The 25,183-nt window shown below is 40.2% G+C and overlaps 1 protein-coding gene across 1 annotated transcript in view; it reads right to left on the bottom strand.

Moving 5' to 3' along the window:
• Positions 1 to 25,183, bottom strand: part of LOC126295266 (uncharacterized) — a 710,311-nt gene that overhangs the window by 652,775 nt on the left and 32,353 nt on the right. Inside the window, exons 5-7 of the mRNA XM_049987689.1 lie at positions 24,020 to 24,201; positions 18,321 to 18,389; positions 724 to 792 (exon numbers count right to left, since the gene is read on the bottom strand). Coding sequence (XP_049843646.1) covers positions 724 to 792; positions 18,321 to 18,389; positions 24,020 to 24,201 — 320 coding nt within the window. The remainder of the gene's footprint in view (positions 1 to 723; positions 793 to 18,320; positions 18,390 to 24,019; positions 24,202 to 25,183) is intronic.

The following is a 25,183-nucleotide window of genomic DNA, read 5'->3' as shown; positions in this document are numbered from 1 at the left end:
TTTCATTTTAAGGGGGAATAGGACAAAGTGCTGAATAATGGAAAGCAAAGAGTTAAATTTTTCATAAATATAGTCTTTTGTAATCCAATGTTATGCTCTTAAGTCAAAACAAAACACACTGATCAGATCACATTTTATATTGTGTGTTGTAAATTAGCCCTTTTGTAATGTGAACCTAACTGCTCACCGTTTTTACTGTCAGCATTTGAACATTTGTGTCAGACAAACCAGTTACACTCGCAACTTTCAGTTTAAAGATCGGAACATTTCCCATATGGATGAGAACTGTATTGCAAAATAATAAATAAAACCACTTGTCAGTAATACTTCTCAATATAATACCTACAGTCATTATAAAGGATGTTTCAAAAAGAATGACTGATTTTAAAAACCTATATTTATTGATAAAAATGTACTACAAACATAGCATAAATTGCAAAATCAGGTCATTCTTTCTGGGACAACCTGTACAGTGGCTGTCGTCAAATTTGACAACTCACTAAAGTTTACGAGTTTCACAAAAAGGGACAGCATTATTAAGGAGTCGCTGCATGTGAAAGGCAAACCCTGGGACTGAACCCTACTCAGGCACAAAGTTTCGACCTGCCACTATGCTTCAATTGAAACTCACCTTCAAGCACCCAATTACCAAACAAAGTAATGCCATGCCATGCAATTCAATTACCTACAGTAACATAAAATGAAACGTGAAGATACACTCACCTCTTCCTCGAAGCTTAGGGGATCCCGGGCACTATCGGGGCCGTCGGGCAACTCACACTCCTGCAGAAACTGAAAAGGAGAAAACAGAGTTAGTCTCATGTGTGCGCATATGTGAAGAGAATAAACTGTACAGACAGATATATAATGAATAGGGCCTATTTGCAGTTTTCTAAAACCTTACACAGTGAGCATTTTCCCAATCTAACAGGGTAAAGCAGCTATTGCAGAGATACCGACTGCAAAAATGGACAACAACCCTCTATCAGCTGAAGTAACACTGCGGAACTGGTGTATACCTTTAAGTGCAAATACTTTGCTGTTCTTTAACTGAATCGTCAACTGTTTCACCCACATTATAATTGTGATGACCAGGAAAAAAATTTTTCCCTGCAATGTGTAAAGGTTATCGAATGAACTTTTCTATGTTTACCTTTTAAAAGCTTGTTTTGTTCCACTCTGTCAACTGAATATTAATCTCCATAGATCATTCACTCACATTCATTCCAAAAACTTTATCAAGGATTTTTGTTGTTATTCCTTCATGAACACATTCCACAAGCTCTCCGAACTCTATTTTTTCCTAGAGCTCTTCTTTTTGGCGTATTACGTGCAACACGACTTTTCTTTGCTGCTGAAGAAGGAGGTATCTTATTCTGTACTGCCTGAACTGCATTTTCCATTACAGAAAGATTCCATATTTGTTATTGTCATTTCCAGTCACATTTTCTAGATATCTTTATATCCTAGAAACTGAAACGGTATCAAGTGGCTGGATAGACCATTTTCAATTGGACTTTTGTATTAAGCCAAATACAACAAAACAAAGATGATTTTAAGACACATTAATTAATTAACATATATTCATCACAGGTCTCTTCACCAGGCAGCTGCAATTCTGGAATTTGTGTCATCCAGCCTTTCCACAGATGAGGTCACCTTTTCTCGGAATGGTATCTTCGTCATTCATAACGGTCGTCTGTGGGATAGAATCCAGAACTGCTACGCTACGGTGACAGCGAATCACGAGCATCGGTGCAGCCGGAACGTGTGGGCCGGGATAATTGGTGACCGTAGTTTGGGACCAGTCTTCCTTCCGCTTCGCCCTGTGGGTGACTTTGCCCCCCGTGATAAAGTGCTGCTGCTGATTAGAAGAGTTGTGTGAGTGATACGTCATGGTGCTCCAGCTCACTTCGCCTTTAACACCCAACTCCCTCAACTGTGTCTTCCCTGGTCGACGGATCAGGGGGTCCAATTGCATGGCCTGCTTGTTCACCAGGTCTCAACTTGTGCGATTTCTGGTTATGGAGTATCTCATAAGTATCATGTATGCAGAGTCAGATGTGGAGACACTAGAGAAGTGTGTTCATGCTGCCTTTGACACTGTTCAGATACAGCCTGACCAATATGAATGTTAGGGGCAGAACACGCTATGGCGTGCACAAGCATGCACTAAGGCACATGCAAATCAATTTCAACACGTACTGTAACTGTGGCTGCATGGTACAATGTGTATTAGACCACAGTCTCTGTAACAATGTACGATTCAACAAACAGTCTCTAGCATAGAATCCGTGCATTTTCAGACATAAGTTCATTAGACATTTTTTTGTTCTGTATCCTCTGATCGATCAATCCGTAGAGTTTGTGCACGATGGGGGGAGGGGGGTCAACAGTGTAGGGTCTATTAGCAAATTACAGCACAGTCTAACACATTCTAATCTAACATTACTAAAAACAAATAGAAATTACCTTCATTGTTGAAGACTCCTGACACTGTGATAAACACCCTAAAAAGCACATGGTGGAACATGCAGAGACAGAAAACAAGTGATGCAGTGAAAGCAAACAGTGTAAAGTATGTGTCACAATTAGGCACAGTGATTTTGGAGGGAAAAAAAATAAAAAAAAAAATTATAGACTGGCAATGGCAAGAAGAGAAATCTGTTAACATCAAGTATAGATTTAAGTGTCAGGAAGTCATTTCTGAAAGTATTTGTATGGAGTGTAGCCATGTATGGAAGTGAAACATGGACGATAAATAATTTGGACAAGAAGAGAATAGAAGCTTTTGAAATGTGGTGCTACAGAAGAATGCTGAAGATTAGATGGGTAGATCACATAACTAATGAGGAGGTATTGAATAGTATTGGGGAGAAGTTGTGGCACAACTTGACTAGAAGAAGTGATCGGTTGGTAGGACATGTCTTGAGGCATCAAGGGATCACCAATTTAGTACTGGAGGGCAGTGTGGAGGGTAAAAATCGTAGAGGGAGACCAAGAGATGAATACACTAAGCAGATTCAGAAGGATGTAGGCTGCAGTAGGTACTGGGAGATGAAGAAGCTTGCACAGGATAGAGTAGCATGGAGAGCTGCATCAAAGCAGTCTCAGAACTGAAAACAACAACAACAGGTGAATATAACAGCCGCATCAATACAACCAAAACATCAAAACTGTACACTGACCACATGCTGATGCAGAGGTTGTTTGTGGCACACAGTTTCTGTGGAAACTGGAAGCAACTTGTGTACTATAACAATGATCTACATCTACATCGATACTCTACAAGCCACCGTACTGTGTGTGGCTGAGGTACGCTGTACCACTCATGCTCATTTCCTTTCCTGTTCCATTCACAAACAGTGCGAGGGAAAAACAGCTGTCTATATCCCTCCACATGAGCCCTAATTTATCATGTTTTATCTTCGTGGTCCTTACAAGCAATGTATGTTGGTAGCTGTAGAATTGTTTAGCAGTCAGCTTCAAACACCAGTTCTCCATATTCTCTCAGTAGTGTTTCTCAAAAAGAATGTTGTCTTTCCTCCACATATTCCCATTTAAGTTTCCGAAGTACCTTTGTAACACGTGTTGTTTGAATCTACCAGTACCAAATCTAGCAACCCGCCTCTGAATTTCTTCCAGTCTGGTACAGATCCCCAACACTTGAGCAGTACTGAAGAATAGGTTTCATCAGCACCTTATATGCTGTCTCCTTCACACATGAACCACTCTTTCCTAAAATTCTCCCAATGAACTGAAGTCTTTGCTTTTGCACGCACGCATTCCATTTCGTATTGCTTTGCAACATTACACCGAGATATTTAAATGACATGACTGTGTCAAGTGGGACACTACTAATACTGTACCCAAACATTACAGGTCTGCTCTTCCTACTCATTTGCATTAACTTGCATTTTCCCACATTTAGGGCTAGCTGCCATCCATCACACCAACTGGAAATTCCTTCTATGTCTTCTCGTATCTTCCTCCAGTCACTCAACTTCGATACCTTACTGTTTACCACGCCATCGTCACCAATCAATTGCAGATTGCTGCCCACTCTGTCGTGTTTACAGAACAGCAGCAGTCCTATCCCACTTCCCTGGGGCACTCCCGACAATACCCTCATCTCTGACGAACACCTGCTGCAGCGGACAACATACTGGGTTCTATTACTGAAGAAGTCTTCGAGCCACTCACATATATGCCGACTTATTCCAAATGCTTGTAGCTTTGTTAACGCAATGGAACACGGTGTCAAATGCCTTCCGGAAATCTAGAAATAGGGAATCTTGCTGTTGCCCCTTCATCACAATACTACAATGCTGGTCGATACACTCAAACAGAGACAAAGTAGGCTTTGAATGACTGTTTTACATTAAGTGCCACAAAATGTACGATTTAACTATTATTGACATAAAATAGTGAAGAACTCAAACTCTGCCCTAAACTCACAGTTCGCCCTCTGACAGTCTTCGAAGAGATCTGCAGTGTGTTTGTTGAGGCTGCCAATTCTTCTCCAATACTGCACCAGACAATTTCTTTTGTGATACCTGGTGAAAGATACTGCAGATTTCTTCAAGCTTGTTAACATTTTTTTCACATGCACAATTGTTGCAGAAGGGATGGGGGTGGCACCTGGAGATCATTTAGCACAAAGGAGTGAGTGAGTCGAGCCTTTTCTAACGTGGCATACTGAAAGCTTGGGGTCGAAGCAAGGAGGTAGAGAAGCATTTGACTCAGTATGCTTATTGTCGAGAGTATGATCATTTGGGTGATTCCAGCGAAATTTGTGACTGGATTCAGAACTTTTTTGGTTGGGAGGACACGCACGGCACGTTCTCAGATGGCGAGTCATCGTCAGAAGCAGAAGTAACTTTGGGTGAGCCCAGGAAAGTGTGTTGGGACCTTTTGCTGTTCATGTTGCATATGAACATACTGCTGTCTGGTGACACCACAGTGGTGTCGTGAGCATAGTATCGCACAGTGGCCGGTGACAGCACTTTAGTATCTTTTGCATTCTGTTGGTGTTTTGTTTAGGTAACAGTAAGTTACACACGTCAATAAGATCTTTGTTTTTATACTACTTGTGCCCTTTCATCATGGCAGATGAAAGAGACAATAGGATTATTTACGATGAAAGTGCGGACGTCTTGTCTGACGTTCTGCATGATTTGGCCCATTGGGAAGAAGACCTAGGATATCAAAAAATGAAAGAGAAGTAGAATCGGCAGAAGATAGTGAAGTACGTCCAAGAAAAATTTGGCGAATGCTACAGTTGCCAACTGATTCGGCTGAATCAGTCAAAGAAGACAGTGCATGGTGGTCAGACGTTGATTTACCAAAGATCAAAAGTAAATTTGAAGGATCTCCGGGTCCAAACATATTTCCCAAAGATACGTAGAGCATTGAGGATATGTCGGAATTATATATCGGGAACGGTCTATTTGAATATATTAGCAAAAGAGTACTAAAGTCAAAATTGCAGTAGAAGGAAACTGGATTTAAAAAATGCCAAATTTGTCGACGTTACGGGACCCAAACTTAGAAAATGGATTGGGCTTGCTATCGTTATGGGAATTTTACAAGAAGCGAGGATTTATGATTATTGGTCAACAAATCCATTGATAGACAGACCGATATTTCGCAAAACAATGCCCCGCAACCGATTCCGACAAATATTAATATTTTTACATTTTTGAGACAGCAACAACAAGCTGGATAATTCCGACCGGTTTTTCAAAGTGCAATTTGTAATTGAATATTTTTCTAAAAAGTTTAAAGAAATGTGTAGTCTAAGTCAAAACATCTCAATTGATGAAGGAATCATACTGCGGTGTGGACAGATAAATTTTAAAGTTTACAATCCGTCGAAAATTACTAAACACAGCATACTTATTCGGATGCTGTGCGATTCGAGTATCTGATACATTTCCTAATTCATAATATATTCCGGTGCTGGACAGTCTTTAGCAAAAACAGTGATGGAACTATTGACAACTTCTGATGGGAAGTTGCAACACCTCTGCATAGATAATAATTATAACAGTGTAGAACTTGCAGAGAAGTTACTTGAAAAGAAAATTCGAGTTTGTGGACCGATACAGCAAAATAGAGGATTTCCGGAAAATTAAAGCACGCAAAAGTCAATGTGTTTGTAGCTTGTCATCAACGGAAAGGTGACAAGCTGAGTAATCCGAATTAGCACTGCAGGTGCCAAGCAAATAAGTTTGTACGAGACGTGGGGATAGCAAAGTGTTAAGAACCTTGCAGGCAATAGTGATAGTAACAGTAGGATTTTTGGAGATGATGCTGTTATCTAATGAAGTACTATCTGAGAGAAGCTGCCTAAATATTCAGTCAGTTCTTCATAAGATTTCAATGATGTGCAGAGATTGGCAACTTGCTTTAAATGTTCAGAAATGTAAAATTTTGCACTTCACTAAATGAAAAAACACTGTATCCCATGATTACAATAGCAATGACTCAATGTTGGAATCAGCCAACTCACACAAATACCTGGGTGTAACACTTTGTAGTGACATGAAAAGGAATAATCACATAGGTTCAGTCGTGGGTAACACAGGTGACAGACTTTGGTTTATTGGTATTGGTAGAATAGTGGGGGAGTGCAAGTAGTCTAGAAAAAAAAAATTGCTTACCAATCAGTTGTGAGACCCATCCTAGAATATTGCACAAGTATGTGGGATCCTTTCCAGATAGGACTACCAGGGGATACTGAACATATACAGAGAAGGACAGCACAAATGGTCCCAGGCTTGTTTAATGTGTGGGAGCGTGTCACAGAGATAGTGACAGAACTGAAGTGGAAGACTCTTGAAGACAGATGTAAAACATCCTGAGACAGTCTCAAAGTTGCAAACACTGCATGCACAGAGGTATTCAAACAGTCATTCTTCCCACACGCCAAATGTGACAGGAACCTTAATAACTGGTGCAATGGGACATATCCTCACAGTTGTCTGCTGAGTACAGGCATAGATGGAGATTTTTGGAGTGTGAATACAGTTTACTTCACACTAATGCAACACACTGCTGTACACACTAATTTATATCTTCTAATCCCTTTGTCATCCCAACTTAATTTTTTACAATGTTCTATAGTTTAACATGAAGAATCATATATATTTTTTTTTTTTCAGTTTCAAATATGACACATTTTGACATATTGAAGACCAAAGATGAAGGTCACTTACCTAAATTGTGTACATTCTTTGCATATGACAAAAACTGTGTATCACTGAAAGGCTTGTTTCAAAATCTTTCCACAATTACCTGGTTCACTGTTTTATCATTATTAGAACAGCAGTTGCAGCCATTTTTCTCAGCATTGTTTGCCAAATTTTACACTCATTTTTAGACCTTTGAATGGCCATTACTCGTCTTACTTGCACTAAAATTCTGTAATTTGGATGTCATTCTCTTGTCATGTGCAAAGAACACACCAAATTTTATGAAAATCGAAGAGGGTCTCGTTAAAAACTGTACTTTCCTGTGTCTATTTGACATGGAATGATTCAGGAATTCAAATGCCAAATTCACCAATTAGTGGTATAATATAAAATGTACTGTGGGTGAGTACAAAAACCTACTGAATGTTTAAGTGGTGTCAGGTATAGAGACTGACAGAAGTGCTGCTACTGTGCCAAACCTGCAAGAGTAGGTCAGAATCTGAACAGATAGGTTGGCCGAAAATCAGGCAGAAACAGACTATAGGACCGGCACAGTAAGATTTTATAAAGAAGGAACACAAACAAAGCTAAAATTTTATGAAAATACTACAGCAGACAAAGTAAAAGGCTTTTCAGACACATACCTAGTAGCTGCATGTGCAGATGAGAAAGAAGACGTAACCCCTTATCGTATTCCACAAGCAAGAAAGGAGGTTACTGAAAAAGAGTTGCAATGAAAGTTAGTGACGGAAGCGGTGGAAGTGCACATAGTCAGTATAATAGTCAGTTATTTGTAGTAGCGAAAAAGAACAGAACAGTGAAGCTACTTTTCGAAGCCCACCAAGCCAGTAAAATTTTTGAACCCAAAAAAAGATCACCTGAGATACGTAGATGAGCTGATACAAAAGTTCAAAAGTGTAAACGCTTTACTAGTCTCAATCTAATGCTGAGGTATAATATCAAGTACTACAGGATCCAGAAATGAGGCAATATACATGTTTTTGTAGTACGAACGCTGTTACCAACATAGAATGCTGTTGTTTGAACTGAATGTGCCTGCAGCAATTTTTTTTAGAATATGTCGTGAAGTGTAATTTTTTGCACTTGCTGGAATGAAACAATTTTCTAAAGTCCAAATCTGAGTATCTACAAATAAAAGGTCGAATAGGTGGATGCTTACCTTACACAAGTCTATTTTAAGGTACAGCATGCATCACAAAGACAACAACTGGTACCACGTGAGCCATGAATTTGTCACTAGGGTTACAAAAACTGACACAACCCGGTGTTAAAAATTACAATATTTGTCTCTACAAAGGAGTTGCACATGAGGGAATCATCAGAAAAATGGTGAAAAACATAAGAACAGAATAAAATGATGAAAGATTGGTGTTAATTACAAAAAAATATACTTATGCAAGTGAGAGAATACTACCTTGTACGCAAGAGTGTTTTGCACCATAGAATGAATATTAACATGACTGATTGGGTGGTACGCATTTCAGACACAATACTAGTGTTGTACACACACCTTCGATGTGCACATTTTGGCCCGAAGAAATGTCTAGGAAAACTTCTATATGACTGCCGTTTTTAAGACACAGTGAGACTGGGAAGAAACCTGCAAAAAAGCAGTAAAGACTGCTGTAAAATAAAAACTGAACCAGTGCAGCATATAGGTTTTATGCATGCCAGTTGATTTACTAGGACCATTACCAAATTCTAGTGGCAATGTGACACAAATCTTGTCTCCTTTTGTAGGATCGTATCCACTAACAAAAGCTGAGGGCTACAAAATGGCAAAACATTACTTCACCCACTTGTGTGTACCTAAACACATTATTAGCAATAACTACAGTCCGTTCCCAAGAGGAGCTCAGACAGAGACACTGAAGAAGTATAATGTGGAACTCGCATTTATTTCCCAATGATGTTCTGCATCTACCATGGCAGAATAGGTCGTAAAGAAAATTGACAGACCGTGTAGATTGTATTGTTGTAATACACAAAGCAGGTGGGCTCAGAGGATTAGCAGATGTCAACAACAGTGTTCCACATAACAGGTTATGCTCCAGCAGAAATATTGTTTAACAGAACAACAGATAGTCTAATCAGGAATACATTACAGAAAATAATGGACAAATACAGCACCAGGTATGAAAAGCTCAAGAAAGTGAAACAAATGATGGTTAAAAAGGCAGAGGCCCAAAAGAGAGAATAAGACAGATTTGTACACCTTCTAGTGTATACGAAACACAATTTAGTACTAAATCAGAAAACACGTGCAATGAAAGGAGGACTACTATGAGATCAAGAAGTTTCACTATGCATACATGGGACTATAGAAGACAATGAAATTCAAGCATCCTAACATGTTGGAGATGGAAGAACATCGAAGTGAAAGTGATACAACAATGAACATGTTGTGTAGTGTAACACGAGATTTCATTAGGAAATGCCACGGTACAATCTTAGGCTCTTTGACAAGTGGAAGATATTCATTTAAGTATAGAGAGAAAAACACCATTATTTTATGTTAACTGAACTAGACTTGAGCAAAACACTGTCGCTAGGCCCCTGTTTGTGCAGAGCCAAGAATATAGGCAGGAGCTGCTGCACCTGTGGGGTTGAGTGATGAGAAGAAGTAGTTCAAAAATGGTTCAAATAGCTCCGAGTCCTATGGGACTTTACTTCTGAGGTCATAAGCCCCCTAGAACTCGGAACGACTTAAACCTAACTAACCTAAGGACATCACTCACATCCATGCCCGAGGCAGGATTTGAACCTGCGACCGTACCTGTCTCCTGGTTCCAGACGGTAGTGCCTAGAACCGCATGACCACTCCGTCAGGCTGAATAAGTAGTCACTCACTCTGGTGGACATGTTATTCCATGAAGCACCTGACGGAAGGTGTTACGGTGGACCACGGAAGATCAACAAAAATAGCCTGCACTAGCAATGAACGTTATTTAAACGAAATGTTATTGACTTACTCTATCGTATGCAGACCAGAAAGAAGGAGCAGCCTGGTGCTCATTGTAAAGTACATTGTATTAATTGTTAATCTGACACTATACGGTTGAAATGAGGGAGTTCTGGTTACGAATGCTTTACGTTGTCACAACATTTCCAATAGTACAGTCAACTAACAGGTTGTCTCTGCAGCACGAATTCGTGATGAACAAATCCTTCAAAGTCAAAGAAAACTATCAGCATGGCTTTGACGTTTTATCTGACTAGCTTTTTTGGTCTCTGAGAACCTTTCCTGACCCTTTGTGAACATTGAACCACGGTCTCAACATTAGAACTGTAAATCCACATCCTGTCATCAGTTATTACGATTCTCTTAACCCTTTCGTGGGCAAAATTACTGTGCAATTGTTTTTAATAAATGGAAAGCAATTAGTAGTTAATAGATGCATATATCAATCATACAAAATGACCGATTTGCTGCATTTGTGAAAGGGGGCCCATACAAACGTGGGAAGTATTCTTTCCATGGCCCTTCTTTGGAGTTAAAAGATAAAAGCAAAATTTTTAATATATTCCATATTAATTTGAAAAATTTACTTTTTTGTTCCAACTGCTTTTCACAATTATTTGCCATGAAATTTTCTAAAACCTGGGTCAGTACAAAGTGGTATTTGACAGTATAAACGAACACAACGTGTGTTGTTTTTCTGCTGCTTTGGTACTACAATAACTGCATCTCCTGTAGGTATCTCCGAAAATAGGTCGGCGTTCTTCCACAGCCGCAAGACAAATAACTTCAGGTACTTTGCCTTTTTTGCCAGAAAAACAGATTTCTGGCTTCGTCAGTTGCCTGGCTAGACGGATTCTTATTTTCCATAGCAAAAAGCTATTTACTATGGCAACATCCACTAGGAAATAAAATATTCTGTACCACCATTTCACAGAGTGTCTTCCAAGAGCATGTATTTCTCATAGTTGGTCAAATTTACCTACTCCGCCCATTATTTAACTGTATTATGCCACAATATCGGGACGTGGAATATCTCTAGTTCCATCCTCGTTTTTTTTTTTCTCTTCACTACTGTTGTTACTCTTGGGTCATGAATAGAAGACAGGAAAATGACTGGACGGTTATCCATCCACTTAACAGTAGAAATGGCTCCTTCCGTATCAAACTGGAGCTCCCCAATTTGATGTTCTCCTTCATAATTTTGGATAAATCTTTTCTATTTGTCTTGACAATTTCACAAGCGAACACACCCTTCATCACAGTGGTGAAGAACCTATCAACAGCAAGAACATTATTTTTATTGGGCATTTCCTTAGTTAGCTCTAACACAACCCTTTCACCCAATGTCATGTTACTATTTGTTTTACACTTGCCTGTGTAAACATCAAAGTTCATTATCTATACACTGAGTGAATCTGACGAGCACCACACTTTGTAGCCTCGTTTCACTGGCTTCATTGGCATATATTGCTTCACTGGCGATCTTCCTCTGAAGGGAATCATCGATTCATTTACTGACAAAAATGATGAGGGCTCTTAATTGTTCTCACATATGTGCAAAAGTATTTCTATTAGTAGCCACAGTTTATGCATTTTGTCATATTCTGGATGATTTCTAGGCTTTTTAGTTTCATTGTTATTGCAATGAATATTCTCTATAATCTTGTTAAATCTTTTACTTGTCATAACATTAGTGATTGCATCTATCTTTAGTATAGGGCCTGAACTCCAAAAATTAGAGCAGGAAGTTGGTGAATGACCATTATAATAAGGCATCATATAAAAGCTTTAATTTCTTGAATTTTTGTGTCTACCCAGGTTTCTGAGGAGCTTCTGCCACAACGATTTTGTTTTGCATACAGATTTGTTTCGTTTACAATCAGAATGAGAATATCATAATCAAATAAGTTAAAAAAATAACTGAGCTTTCGATCACTGGCACTAATTGGAAATTTTGGTTTCCCTTCCCTTCTTGCTTGAAAGTTGTTCTTCACATTGTCAAAGAAAGAACAGTCTCCATTCCATTCTTTTTCACATTCACTTCCACTTCCATTATCCAATGTATTGCAATTGGCATTTGTATGAGGCACAAATGATTCAGTGTCAAGTACAACAAAACCATCTTGCTCCACAGAAATGTGACTTGAATCACCTGTGAAAGTGTTGTCTTAACCATTCAGTTCATTCACAGCATCTTCGTCTCTTTCAGTTTCTGAACAACTTTCATTGTGCAACTAAAATAATATATTATAAACTTCCACACATTTAGGATTGTTGAGATCTAATGAATGAGCCATCTGAAAGGAAATGAATGCAAAAGATAAGAGGAAGGAAGGGGTAAAATAATACTATAGCAGATTCAATGCAAGCAAGTGCCTGGTATGGCATGATAATGACACATTCTTTGATAATATACTGATCTGTGTATTATTTCTGAAGTGTACCAAGTCAAAATTCTCAAATAAATGTGTCAAAACAGAGAAACATTTATTTAAGAGTCTCGAAAAACATATCTACCAAAAAGGCAGTCTAAAGTATACTTCCCACCAACAAAATCAAACATTGCCAGTGATGTCAACAAGTAATATAAATAAAACACATTTTCAACCATTCAGGAAACACTAATGAGATAACACAACAAAAATTAAAAGTATTTACCACAGACTGAAGCAGTGAGAAGAAAATAAAAAAAAATGTCACAATAACAGCAGTCAAAAGCCCCTTTACAGACAAACACTCGGCGACACAATGCCTCTAAGAGATCAGGCCGCTTTAACGGCAGGAACTATCAACTGGAAGTAGTTCCCTGTACTGTTTGCAAGGTGACAGCACCATACAGAGGTGAGAACAATGTATCCCACGGGACCAGGAGTGGATTACTTTAAGTGTGAAGCACATTTCCCGCTGCCCACGAAAGGTTAAGGATAATCTCTTTCCCATTTGCACGATCCAAAAGCTGTTTACAGAAGGTCATTCTGGTCTCAACTTGTGAGCCATGGGACGAACTTGTCGGCAACACTGTGTGTTCCAAGATGCTGTATCAGGAGTTTGTGACATGATCCAAATGAAATGTTACATTCCTTTACAATCTCTCAGTCAGTCTCCGATTTGCACACACAATTTTGTTGACATTCCTGACACGAGTGCTGGCGTCCTGAACGAGGTTAATCTTTAACTTACGGCCGGGCCAATTTTAAACTGTGTGAACCATTCATAACACAGAGTATGGCTTAAGCACTCATCACCATAGGCTCGCTGCATCATTTGCTGTGTCTTCATAAAGGTTTTCTTGAGTTTAATGTAAAATTTAAAGCAGGTGCATTGCTCCTCTAACTCTGCCATCTCAAGTTTTCTGCTCAAGTATCATGTCGTTTTTGGAAACCCAGAAGCTGCTCTGTAGGAATCAACATGGATTCCGGAAACAGTGATCGTGTGAGACCCAACTCGCTTTATTTGTTCATGAGACCCAGAAAATATTAGTTACAGGCTCACAGGTAGATGCTATTTTTCTCGACTTCCAGAAGGCGTTCGATACAGTTCCGCACTGTCACCTGATAAAGTAAGAGCCTATGGAATATCAGACCAGCTGTGTGGCTGGATTGAAGAGTTTTTAGCAAACAGAACACAGCGCGTTGGTCTCAATGGAGAGACGTCTACAGACGTTAAAGTAACCTCTGTCGTGCCACAGGGGAGCGTTATGGGACCACCACTGCTTTTCACAATATATATAAATGACCTAGTAGATAGTGTCGGAAGTTCCATGTGGCTTTTCGCGGATGATGCTGTAGTATACAGAGAAGTAGCAGCATTAGAAAATTGTAGCGAAATGCAGGAAGATCTGCAGCGGATAGGCACTTGGTGCAGGGAGTGCCAACTGACCCTTAACATAGACAAATGTAATGTATTGCGAATACATAGAAAGAAGGATCCTTTATTGTATGATTATATGACAGCAGAACAAACACTGGTAGCAGTTACTTCTGTAAAATATCTGGGAGTATGTGTGCGGAACGATTTGAAGTGGAATGATCATATAAAATTAATTGTTGGTAAGGCGGGTACCAGGTTGAGATTCATTGGGAGAGTCCTTAGAAAATGTAGTCCATCAACAAAGGAGGTGGCTCACAAAACACTCGTTCGACCTATACTTGAGTATTGCTCATCAGTGTGGGAACCGTACCAGATCGGGTTGACGGAGGAGATAGAGAAAATCCAAAGAAGAGTGGCGCGTTTCGTCACAGGGTTATTTGGCAAGCGTGATAGCGTGACGGAGATATTTAGAAAACTCGAGTGGCAAACTCTGCAAGAGAGGCGCTCTGCATCACAGTGTAGCTTGCTCGCCAGCTTTCGACAGAGTGCGTCTCTGGATGAGGTATCGAATATATTGCTTCCCCGTACTTATTCCTCCCGAGGAGATCACGAATGTAAAATTAGGGAGATTACAGCGCGCACGGAGGCTTTCAGACAGTCGTTCTTCCCGCGAACCATACGAGACCGGAACAGGAAAGAGAGGTAATGACAGTGGCACGTAAAGTGCCCTCCGCCACACACCATTGTGTGGCTTGTGGAGTATAAATGTAGATGTAGAACAGTGAACTGTGTGGAAACATTCTACTCAATACTAACATACTCACAACAATGAAACTTCTGATAGTTGAAGATTAAAGACAGGTGTGTGCAAGGATGCCAACTACATTTTGCCCCAACTACCAATGGCGGGAAATTACGAATGTTCCAGAATTTTTTGAACAGACCTTGCATTTCTGCTAAAAATCATGTTTGTATAAAGACAGCATGCAGCAATATGTATATAATGTGGACAACAGTGTAGTTACTGTATATGAAAATACAGTGTTATTTGTGTAACATTTGATAGTCACGATGAACAGTATTACTAAGTATTAACTTTTTACGAATGCGTACTTGCAAAATGACAGTTCGCAGAGGACGTATACGAATGCTTGGCACTACACAAATATGAACTGTGATGTCTGTTAACATGCGAGGCCCAGATTTGTGACAAGTTATAGGCACTCTGGCAGTTTTTAGCAGCCATAATGTAACTGCTAGGAAGAACTGATAGCAAGGCCAGCATGTTGCATTTTTGCTTACTATCTTGTGCCAATGACAGAAGAGAGCTGCATTTAGCTCGAGTGGTGAAGTTGCAGAGCTGTGAGCAATAGGGTAGTGGCGTGCAGCTTCACACTGCAATTGAGGGGAATCCCAGATCAGCTGGTGAGTCAGCTTGCACATTTGTTGCATTCTGAGTAATGGGACACTGCACCGAAGTAGCGTGTGGGGAGATTGAGCTGGTGGTGCGTCATTTCTGTTAAGTCTCGTCTGTGCGCGGTCCCATATGCTAAACAGTACAATTTATTGTTGCTGTTGCTGTTGTGGGGAAGAGACCGAAAGCGAGGTCATCTGTGTAACTGGAATACGGAAGGATGGGGAAGGAAGTTGGCCGTGCCCTGCCAAAGGAACCATCCCGGCATTTGCCTGAAGCGATTTAGGGAAATCACGGAAAACCTAAATCAGAATGGCCAGAGGTGGGATTGAACCGTCGTCCTCCCGAATGGGAGTCCAGTGTGCTAACCACAGCGCCACCTCGCTCGGTGTACAATCTATTACAAGCATAAATTTGCTGCCAAGTTGAACACACAAAATTGTTGTGTGCCTTTCTACTTCAGCACAATGAATTTTATGATCTTTGTATTGTTCATTCTTTCACACTTATCAAATCACATTTACAAGTTGCCACATTAAGACTGCTTTTGAAGCAACAGGATAATACCTACGAGTTTTATGCAAATAAACTTTTTTAGGGAACCCTTCGTAACGTTCTCATAAAACTCGATTAGTGCTAGATTTTGAGTTATTGGTAAATGTTTTTGAAGTCTGACTTTTTCTATCAGTATTGTGCTAAATAATACAAGAAATAATTAATTTAAGTAAACTGACACACAACTGTAAATTTTTGCTTTTCTTCTTAAATAATTCATATTACATAATTAACACAACTGCAATAAATACTGAAAAGTTTCCTATCATTAGACACAGATGAATGAATATGAATGTGCTTTGATATCCTAATTTTACATGTGCAATAATCTGAATTATGACGGCATCATTTCATTTCAGTTTTATTGTATTTGATTTTCTGGGCTACTTTTTCAGAATTTTGGAGTGTTTAATCGACTTTATCAAAATTTTGGGGATTTTTCTTTAATTATGTTGTTTTAAAGAATGCTCATTTTTTCTTAAAGTTTGGAAACAATTGGTAGGTGTTATAGGCATAGATACAGTACAGATCAAATCTGCCCTTACTGATCTTTGAATTACTTTAGCAGCACCAGTAACATAGGGCTGCTCCATATTATGAGAAGTGCAACGTTTTAGTGCCTGCCGACTTTGGTTGACAAGTAAGGGTAAGTCAGGTCAGCCAATGTACTGACCATGTCATCGGAGCACGCAATGTACATAATTGAGGGCGTAAGTATTAATTGAAGAGCAGCATTACTTCTGTGTTCGATGAAAGGATATTTGATAGTAAGGGGACCGTACCTCAGGCAAAGATCACTGCCTAACTTATCAGAAACTGAAAAATGGGTGATCGGAACTGTGATATTAACGTTGATTAGGCAACATAGGGACAGTTTGCTTGAGCCTAAAGAGCAATAAATTTAGTGCTCAATTAAATTGTGTATATTTTGAAGAGAACCTTAATACCATCTGTTTCAATAGGTCACGTGACAGGAAATGGACACTCAGGAATTTTAAGTCTGATGTTTGTACCTTGACATAAGCCTATGTTCCAGTGTAAAGTGCAAGTACAATGCCAATTAATTTCAATAGGAAAGCAACCAAACCTTTTAATAACAAAAACTGGGAGGAGGGCTACAATATGGAGGAAACTGAGCACGGAAGGCACATTACAGGTTAATACCTCCTGCCATTCATAGAATGAGATGCTCCACTTCCTCTCTTCATGGGAGGGCAAAAGATGTTTGTGGGTTAAAGTATTTAGTAAGCAGAAACACCACATTTTTGATGGTTTGTGCAGATCGGAGTTGTACTTATCCCGTGCTATCAGTGACGAGAGCTGTCAACCGGCACTTCTACCTGCCTGCTGGAGTCATTTGCTCGGTGAGGCACAGAGCGCACCTTACCTCCACAACATCAAAGAAATCGTCACCAAAAAGACAATGTTCTGATTTTACTGCAAAAAAAGTTCAGAGTCTCTTGTGAGATGCACTAATGCAAATGACTATCCAGAATTTTTCACCTATGTAGTCGAACAATTAGAAGGAATCAGTATTGTATATTATAGAAAATGCATTGAGTTCAATCTAGTCAGGTGTGTTATTCCAATCAAAGCAAGAAAAAGTCTCTTTCAGTATCACCGAAACTGGGTATTAATGTCCACAAGTGAGAAGCTAGTTGACAGTTCGAGGGCTTTACGCAATACTGATACTGTACAGTGACCGACAGGAACTGGAAAAATCCAGTCAAATACAAAAGCTGCATATCGACTACTGGACTGTTTGAACAGCCCTTTCGTATTGACCCCAGTAGGAAAATAAGTCATGAAAACATTCCAAGAGTAGGAAATCCAACACATTCTTTTCAAAGGAATTTTCCTGGAATTTGCACTTGTCATTTTAGGGAAATGGAGAGAAAAACTACATACAAGTGAATAGAAATTTCAAACGAGTGAATAGAAATTTCAAACGAGTGAATAGAAATTTCAAACGAGTGAATAGAAATTTCAAACGAGTGAATAGAAATTTCAAACGAGTGAATAGAAATTTCAACGAGTGAATAGAAATTTCAACGACTGCCCTGACGTAGCTGAACCCCTGCTCTACCTCACTCAGTGCAGTTTGGAAAGTAGATTCAGAAAATGCATTTTAGGTAGGTGAACAATTCCTGTGGCTCCATCATACAAGGTATACTTGAAGTTTATAAGTAAAGTAAGAGACTCAGAGGCATAGAGAGGGGCCTGTTACTTTTCTTATGATCACTTCCGAGTGAAATAGTAAGAGGAGTGGCTAATATCATACGAGGCACCTGCCACTGTGCTGTGCTCACTGGCTTGCAAAGAACGTATTAAGACATAAAGACAGTTGAGTTTTAGTACTTACCGGACTTTCTTCGTTGACGAATATGGCCTCTATCTCTCGCTTCGGAGATGAGAGAGTATCCGTTTGCCCCTGAACAAAATGAAATAAGGAAATGAGTAAGTATAGGGACAGCAGAGTGCAACAAGCACAGACAAAACCACTCCACAACAACATAAATGAATATTTATTTTGCTATGTCTGTTCCTTCAGACATAATACACATCTGAAGGAAGACAGATGTTATGATGGTCTGCATCCGTATTAATATTATGAAATTTATTTGCCAATTGTAGAATTCTCTGACATCGGCTGTATTAAGTATTTTACCTACTAGTGACATGAAAATTTGTGCTGGACCGGGACCTGAACTCCTATTTTTCATTTATCACAGGCAGTCACCTTCAACAATTTGAGCTATCCGTGCACAACTCTCAGACCATCCTGAACTTCACATTCCACACTGTTTCTGCTCGACATTACGTTGTTTCCTGCAACTGGGTTAATGAGACAAACACGTTCAACATAACTACTATTATGGTCATACTAATGTTGAACACATTTGTCTCATTAACCTTATTGTGGGAATCTGAGTACCGTATTTACTCGAATCTAAGCCGCACTCGAATCTAAGCCGCACCTGAAAAATGAGACTCGAAATCAAGGAAAAAAAAAATTTTCCGGAATCTAAGCCGCACCTGAAATTTGAGACTCGAAATTCAAGGGAAGAGAAGTTTTAGGCCGCACCTCCAAATCGAAACAAAGCTGGTTCATTGTAATATGAGACACAATTTAGGTCGAATGAATGACGATACAGCTAAAGTAGTTTGGTTCGAGTCTTAAGCTTAGCAGTTAAGCTTTACCAGGTAGCCATTGATATGCGTCAGGTGCTCCGTCCGTGTTTATACTGGTACCCTTCCTTTTTCACGTGCTTCGTCTGGTTTGAATCGGTTGCTTATTTTGCTTTGATCTGATAAGTGCCGTTATCTTTGTTATGGGTGTTTACGTTACTCTAAGCTGAAAATGCATTACTGTAATGCGTCATGCATTGTTTGTCACATTCTGATGATGTGTGTTTACGACCTGTCGCCGACCGCAGCATGGCTTCTTTTGTGCGCGCTACCGCCTCTTACGATAAAAAAATGAGAGGAATTGTCTCATTGGCGAAACAATGGCAAGAGACTGCTATTTGTTGTTACTTACACTTCTGCTTTCTTCGATAATGATCAACAAGAACCAAATAATAGACTGTGTATGATAGAAGATGTTCTGAACGAGAGTTAAGCTAAAATTTTTCGCCCTTTGAAAATCTTTGCAGACGCCTCTTTTGTACATTACATTCTGCACAGAAATTAGAGTCATCTTAGATTTAAAAATCTAGTCAATTGCCGTGTTTCATTCTTGATTGTATCACTATTAGGCATAAGAATAATATGAATATAAACATGACACGATACGTATATTCTTATGCGTTTGCTGTTGTCTCACACTAGTTTCGTAGTTTATTAGGCAGACAGGATTTAAATAGATAGCAGCAAATACAAAAGAATACATGGCAAAATGTTTATATCCGTATTATTGTTATGGTAAAGAGAATACTGCATGTGATTCACAAGTCATAAAAGTTCCTATAAGGAACCATCTCTTCTCACAGGTATGAAAAAATTCAGAACAGAGATTTGGCCATATTGACAAACATCCCAAACAGTCTTGCCAGTCGGATTTTCATAGTACATTGAAATGCTGCTACATTCGAAGATGAACAATACGGAATTTGTATTTACTTAGTTGGATAATGTACGAAAATCCAGGGGTCGAAACTCGAGGCGGAGAAAACAGCTCGTCTTCCATTTTTTTTTAAATTTATTTACTGACTCAGAGGTTTTGGCACCAGTATTTATCTTCGTGCCCACAAAGCATGCCTGTGTAGCGCTACATATATTCGACAGCAGAAGTTAGTTGTGGCGGCACCTACCAACATTTTTCAGAACTTCCGCTTACTTTGCCTTGATTCTAAGCCGCAGTCAGTTTTTTGGATTACAAAAACCGGAAAAAAAGTGCGGCCTAGATTCGAGTAAATATGGTAATGTTATGACCAGTAAGAGAGTACACAGCATGGCATACAGTGTTTGGATCACACCAAAAGGTATGCACTGATAGCCAAAATTGTTAAGGCAACCACTCACAATTAGAGGGAAATGCAGATTTGAGTCCCTGTCTGGCACCAATTTCTGCAAGTCACTAATAGGTAATATTTCTATACCTAATAGAGGTAACGTCAAAGAATTTGCAAATGGCAAATAAATTTCCTAAAAAAACAAATATATCATTACTGTTGAAAATCTGTGACAGCCCAGGATTTGCTACTCACATGTGAGTAGTTTCCCAGAGGCCAGACACAACATTTCACTGCCAATGATGTTTGCTCACAGAACAGAACAGCAGAGCTATGTGCCACGACATAGCCTAACATAACAAATACACTATATTTCCTGCTTGGTAATTCTTGGAATCTTTGTTTTTAATATATTTTCCCATGTGGAAGTTTCTTTCTATTTTAATAACAAATACACTGTAAGAAATAATATGATCAATAGGGATGAAATAAGTGCATAACACGTGAAATGTTCCTGTTTTTATTGAATCACCAAAATTGAATTTACGCAAAACTAAGCGGTGATCACAGTTTAATAAAAATAAATAAAACATTTACAAGTTTATTGCAAAGTATTTAAAATTATTAAAGAATAGGCAGCTTAACATTCATTGTTCAGATGTTTAAGGAACACAACTCCCATCTTAGTCATTCCGTTATTTGCTGAAAGTTCTGATTTTTTGTTATCCTCTGGGTGAAATGTCAATTTATGTGAAATACACACACCCAGCTTTTGTTGTTACTGCATTCACATTTTCTTGGAGAGAGAACATTTCAAACACATCTTTCCACTCTGTTCTACTACCACATCAAACACTGCTTGCGACACTACTATTATCTTCCATGCTACCCAAAATATTAACTGTGATATATCAACATCTCCCATCAAAATCTCTGACACAAAAACAGAGCATAGATATATTTCACATACAAAGAAAGTTCGCTGAAACTCTAAATTGATATCAGTACTATCTTTTTTTTTTTTTTTTTTTGGGGGGGGGGGGGGGGGGGGGTTAAGCGTATATCGTAAGAATACACTAATGGAAAATGGAGGTGGTCACATGGTTCCAGACCGTAGCACCTAGAACCACTCGGCCACTCTGGCCAACCGACCTTTACAGACACACACCATGAAGCCCACGGTTACAAATGCTTAAGCCCTACTCGTACTGTGAATGGTTCACACGGTATAGAAATGAATGGATGGAAGTTAAAGATGACCCTCATTCGGGACTTCTACCAACGACGCTCGTGTCAGGAACATCAACAAAACTATGCCTGTCAATCGAAGACTCGCTGTCGAGATTGCTGAAGAATGTAACAGTTCAGTTGGATTGTGTCATGAAATCCTGACACACCACTTTGGAATGCACCATGTTGGTGCCAAATTCGTCCCACAGCTCACAAGACCTTCACCTTGCAGTCTGAAGATCTTTTGGATTGCAGCAAATGAGAAAGAGATGTTCCTTAAGAGAGTCTTAACTCAAGATGCGACATTGGTCTACGGTTATGATGCTGAGACAGAGTTCAGTCTTCACAATCGGCAGGGGAAAGGTTCTCCCAGAGGAGAGGGGGACGGATGGGGGGGGGGGGGGGGGGGGGGGAACAGGTCAGGTCAAATGTCAAAGCCATGCCGACAGTTTTCTTTGACTTTGAAGGTGTAGTTCATCAATTCATGCCACAGGGACAAACTGTTAATTGGCAGTACTATCTGGACATATTGCGACGCTTGCCAGAAAAAGTGGACAAGAAACGGCCTGAAATGTGGTTAGACAATTTATAGCTCTAATTCATCTCTGTTGGTGTGTGACTACTGGACTAAAAACAAAATCACTCTGCTGCTTCATCCTCCATACTCTCTATAACTGGCCCCTGTACACTTCTTTTATTTCTAAAGTTGAAAACTCCATTGAAAGGACGAAGATTGGCAATGATAAGACGAGATAAAAGAAAATTTGTGGACGGTGCTTCGTGCGCTCGAGCAAGAGTTGTACAGAGACTGCTTACGGTGCTGGGAGTGGCGTATCAAATGAGGAGAAGAGTATTTTAGACCACGCACATTAAGTAAAAGGTAAGTGCTGAAAAATTTTGTGGACAACATTCTGGAATTTTTTGAACAGACCTCGTACATCACTCTGGGTTTTTATTTGCACATTAATAGGAATCATCCTCTACACAACTTTAGCTTATAGTTCACAAATCAGTTTTCATCTGAAGCAATCAACTTAGAATAGATCCCACGGTCGCAATAAATCTCAGATTTACGAAAAAAGTTAGACCTTCACTGACGCAGTGCCATAATATAGTGGGAACATAGTGACAACATTAACTCACCTAACAGACTTTCACTCTGCAGCAGAGTGTGTGCCAATATGAAACTTCCTGGAAGATTAAAACTGTGTGCCAGACCGAGACTCAAATTGGGGACATTCGCCTGTCGCAGGCAAGTGCTCTACCGTCTGAGCTACCCGAGCACAACTCACGATCCGTCCTCAAAGGTTCAACGCTGCCAGTATCTCGTCTGAGTAGAGCAATTGCCCATAAAAGGCAAAGGTCCCGAGTTCGAGTCTCAGTCCGGCACACAGTTTTAATCTGCCAGGAAGTTTCATTAACTCAGCTGACAATGCAGGAACTTGTAAACAACTGGGGAAAAAGGTAACTGTCCCAAATTTTTTGGTAGCCTCAGTTTTTTCATCAGTCAACAATCATGATATACAGGGTGTTACAAAGGGTACGACCAAACTTTCAGGAAACATTCCTCACACACAAAGAAACAAAATATGTTATGTGGACATGTGCCCGGAAACGCTTACTATTCATGTTAGAGCTCATTTTCTTACTTCTCTTCAAATCATATTAATCGTGAAATGGAAACACACAGCAACAGAACGTACCAGCGTGACTTCAAACACTTTGTTACAGGAAATGTTCAAAATGTCCTCCGTTAGCAAGGATACACGCATCCACCCCCCCGTCGCACGGAATCCCTGATGCGCTGATGCAGCCCTGGAGAATGGCGTATTGTATCACAGCCGTCCACAATAAGAGCACGAAGAGTCTCTACATTTGGTACCGGGGTTGCGTAGACGAGAGCTTTGAAAGTCAAGAGCGTTGAGGTCAGGAGAGCGCGGAGGCCACGGAATTGGTCCCCCGCTACCGATCTGTCCCCCGCTACCGATCCGTCGGTCACCGAATCTGTTGTCGAGAAGCGTACGAACACTTCGAATGAAATGTGCAGGAGCTCCATCGTGCATGAACCACATGTTGTGTTGTACTTGTAAAGGCACATGTTCTAGCAGCACAGGCAGAGTATCCCGTATGAAATCGTGATAACATGCTCAATTGAGCATAGGTGGAAGTACATACTGACGAAACTAAAATGAGCTCTAACATGGAAAGTAAGCGTTTCCGGACACATGTCCACATAACATCTTTTCTTTATTTGTGTGTGTGGAATGTTTCCTGAAAGTTTGGCCGTACCTTTTTGTAACACCCTGTATATTGGGAAACCTAACAGAAATTCCACACAGTATACATACTGTAGCAGATAAACATCCGCAGCACTCACCTGTGGCAGGCAGAAGGCAGGCCCGGATCCCTTTTCCATGCCGGACGCCAGCGCCTGTGGGAACTGCGGCTCCCACTCTGACTCCGACAGCGACAACCCTTCCGCCAAGGGCTCGGGCCAGGGGTGACCCACTTTTTGGTGTGCCAGTATTTCCTTCGGGGTGTCGAAGTTGATGCCGGGGCCTGAAAGAATTACACCGCCATTCTGCAAAACTGAGAGTGCAAATAGAGTTTGAAAACAAATACAGCTGCTAAAGCATCTAGAGATGTGAACAGAGACCGAGACATAGCAAGGTCAAATAATCCACTCGCTACAATTCCTTTTCCTATCTATTTTATATTCTACACAGCGTGTTCACTGCGGATACCTTCTGGCTGGAGCTAGCAGTCATACCCTATCACCACTGTATTCCTGAAAGCTCCCACAAACAACACTACACCTTCCCCCACCCCTACCTCCCCCCATCCACCTCCTCAGCCCCACCACCTACACCAAACTGCAGATCGTCGAGCGCAGTTGCTATCCGCAGTCTGGTTACAGCAGCCAAAAACAGTGGTCAATTGTGTACAAGTTGTGTGGACATGTGTGTACTTTCTATTTTGGATAAAGATCTTTGGGCTAAAAGCTTAAACGTACAGCAGTCTTTTCATCAAGCGTGCCTGCAACTGGCATGCCTCTGTACGGTGAGCACCAATTTTAGTAGATGCAGAATGCACAACAATGGCGCTACTCGACATATTTGAGACGGTAGTTCAGGCTGGCAGCAACATTGTAAAACCAGTGAAGAGAACTCTGCAAATGGGACTAATTCGATATGTGAACTGAACTACGGGAAATGGTGCACCCGTACTGACACAGATATGAGTATGACAGTAATTCGGCGTGCAGCTGGCTCCGGTAGCTACTGACTCTGGCACAAAACTCTCGGCACGAGTGCCAGGCTAGGTCCGCAGCACTAATTCTGCAGGAACATTCGCCAACCCCACTTACTGCCACTCGCAGGTAAACACAGATGTCAGCGTGTCTGCCCATATCACACACATCTGTATACACAGTGTTCCTCAATAATCACAGTCAGTGTACCAAAACATCCCAGTGTTCTATAGGATTCAGGTCAGGACTCTGTGCAGGCCTGCTCGTTACAGGGATATTATTGTCATGTAA

The sequence above is a fragment of the Schistocerca gregaria genome, chromosome 11, assembly GCF_023897955.1.
Source record: "Schistocerca gregaria isolate iqSchGreg1 chromosome 11, iqSchGreg1.2, whole genome shotgun sequence".
Lineage (NCBI taxonomy): Eukaryota > Metazoa > Arthropoda > Insecta > Orthoptera > Acrididae > Schistocerca > Schistocerca gregaria.
This window is presented reverse-complemented; position numbering and strand designations above follow the sequence as displayed.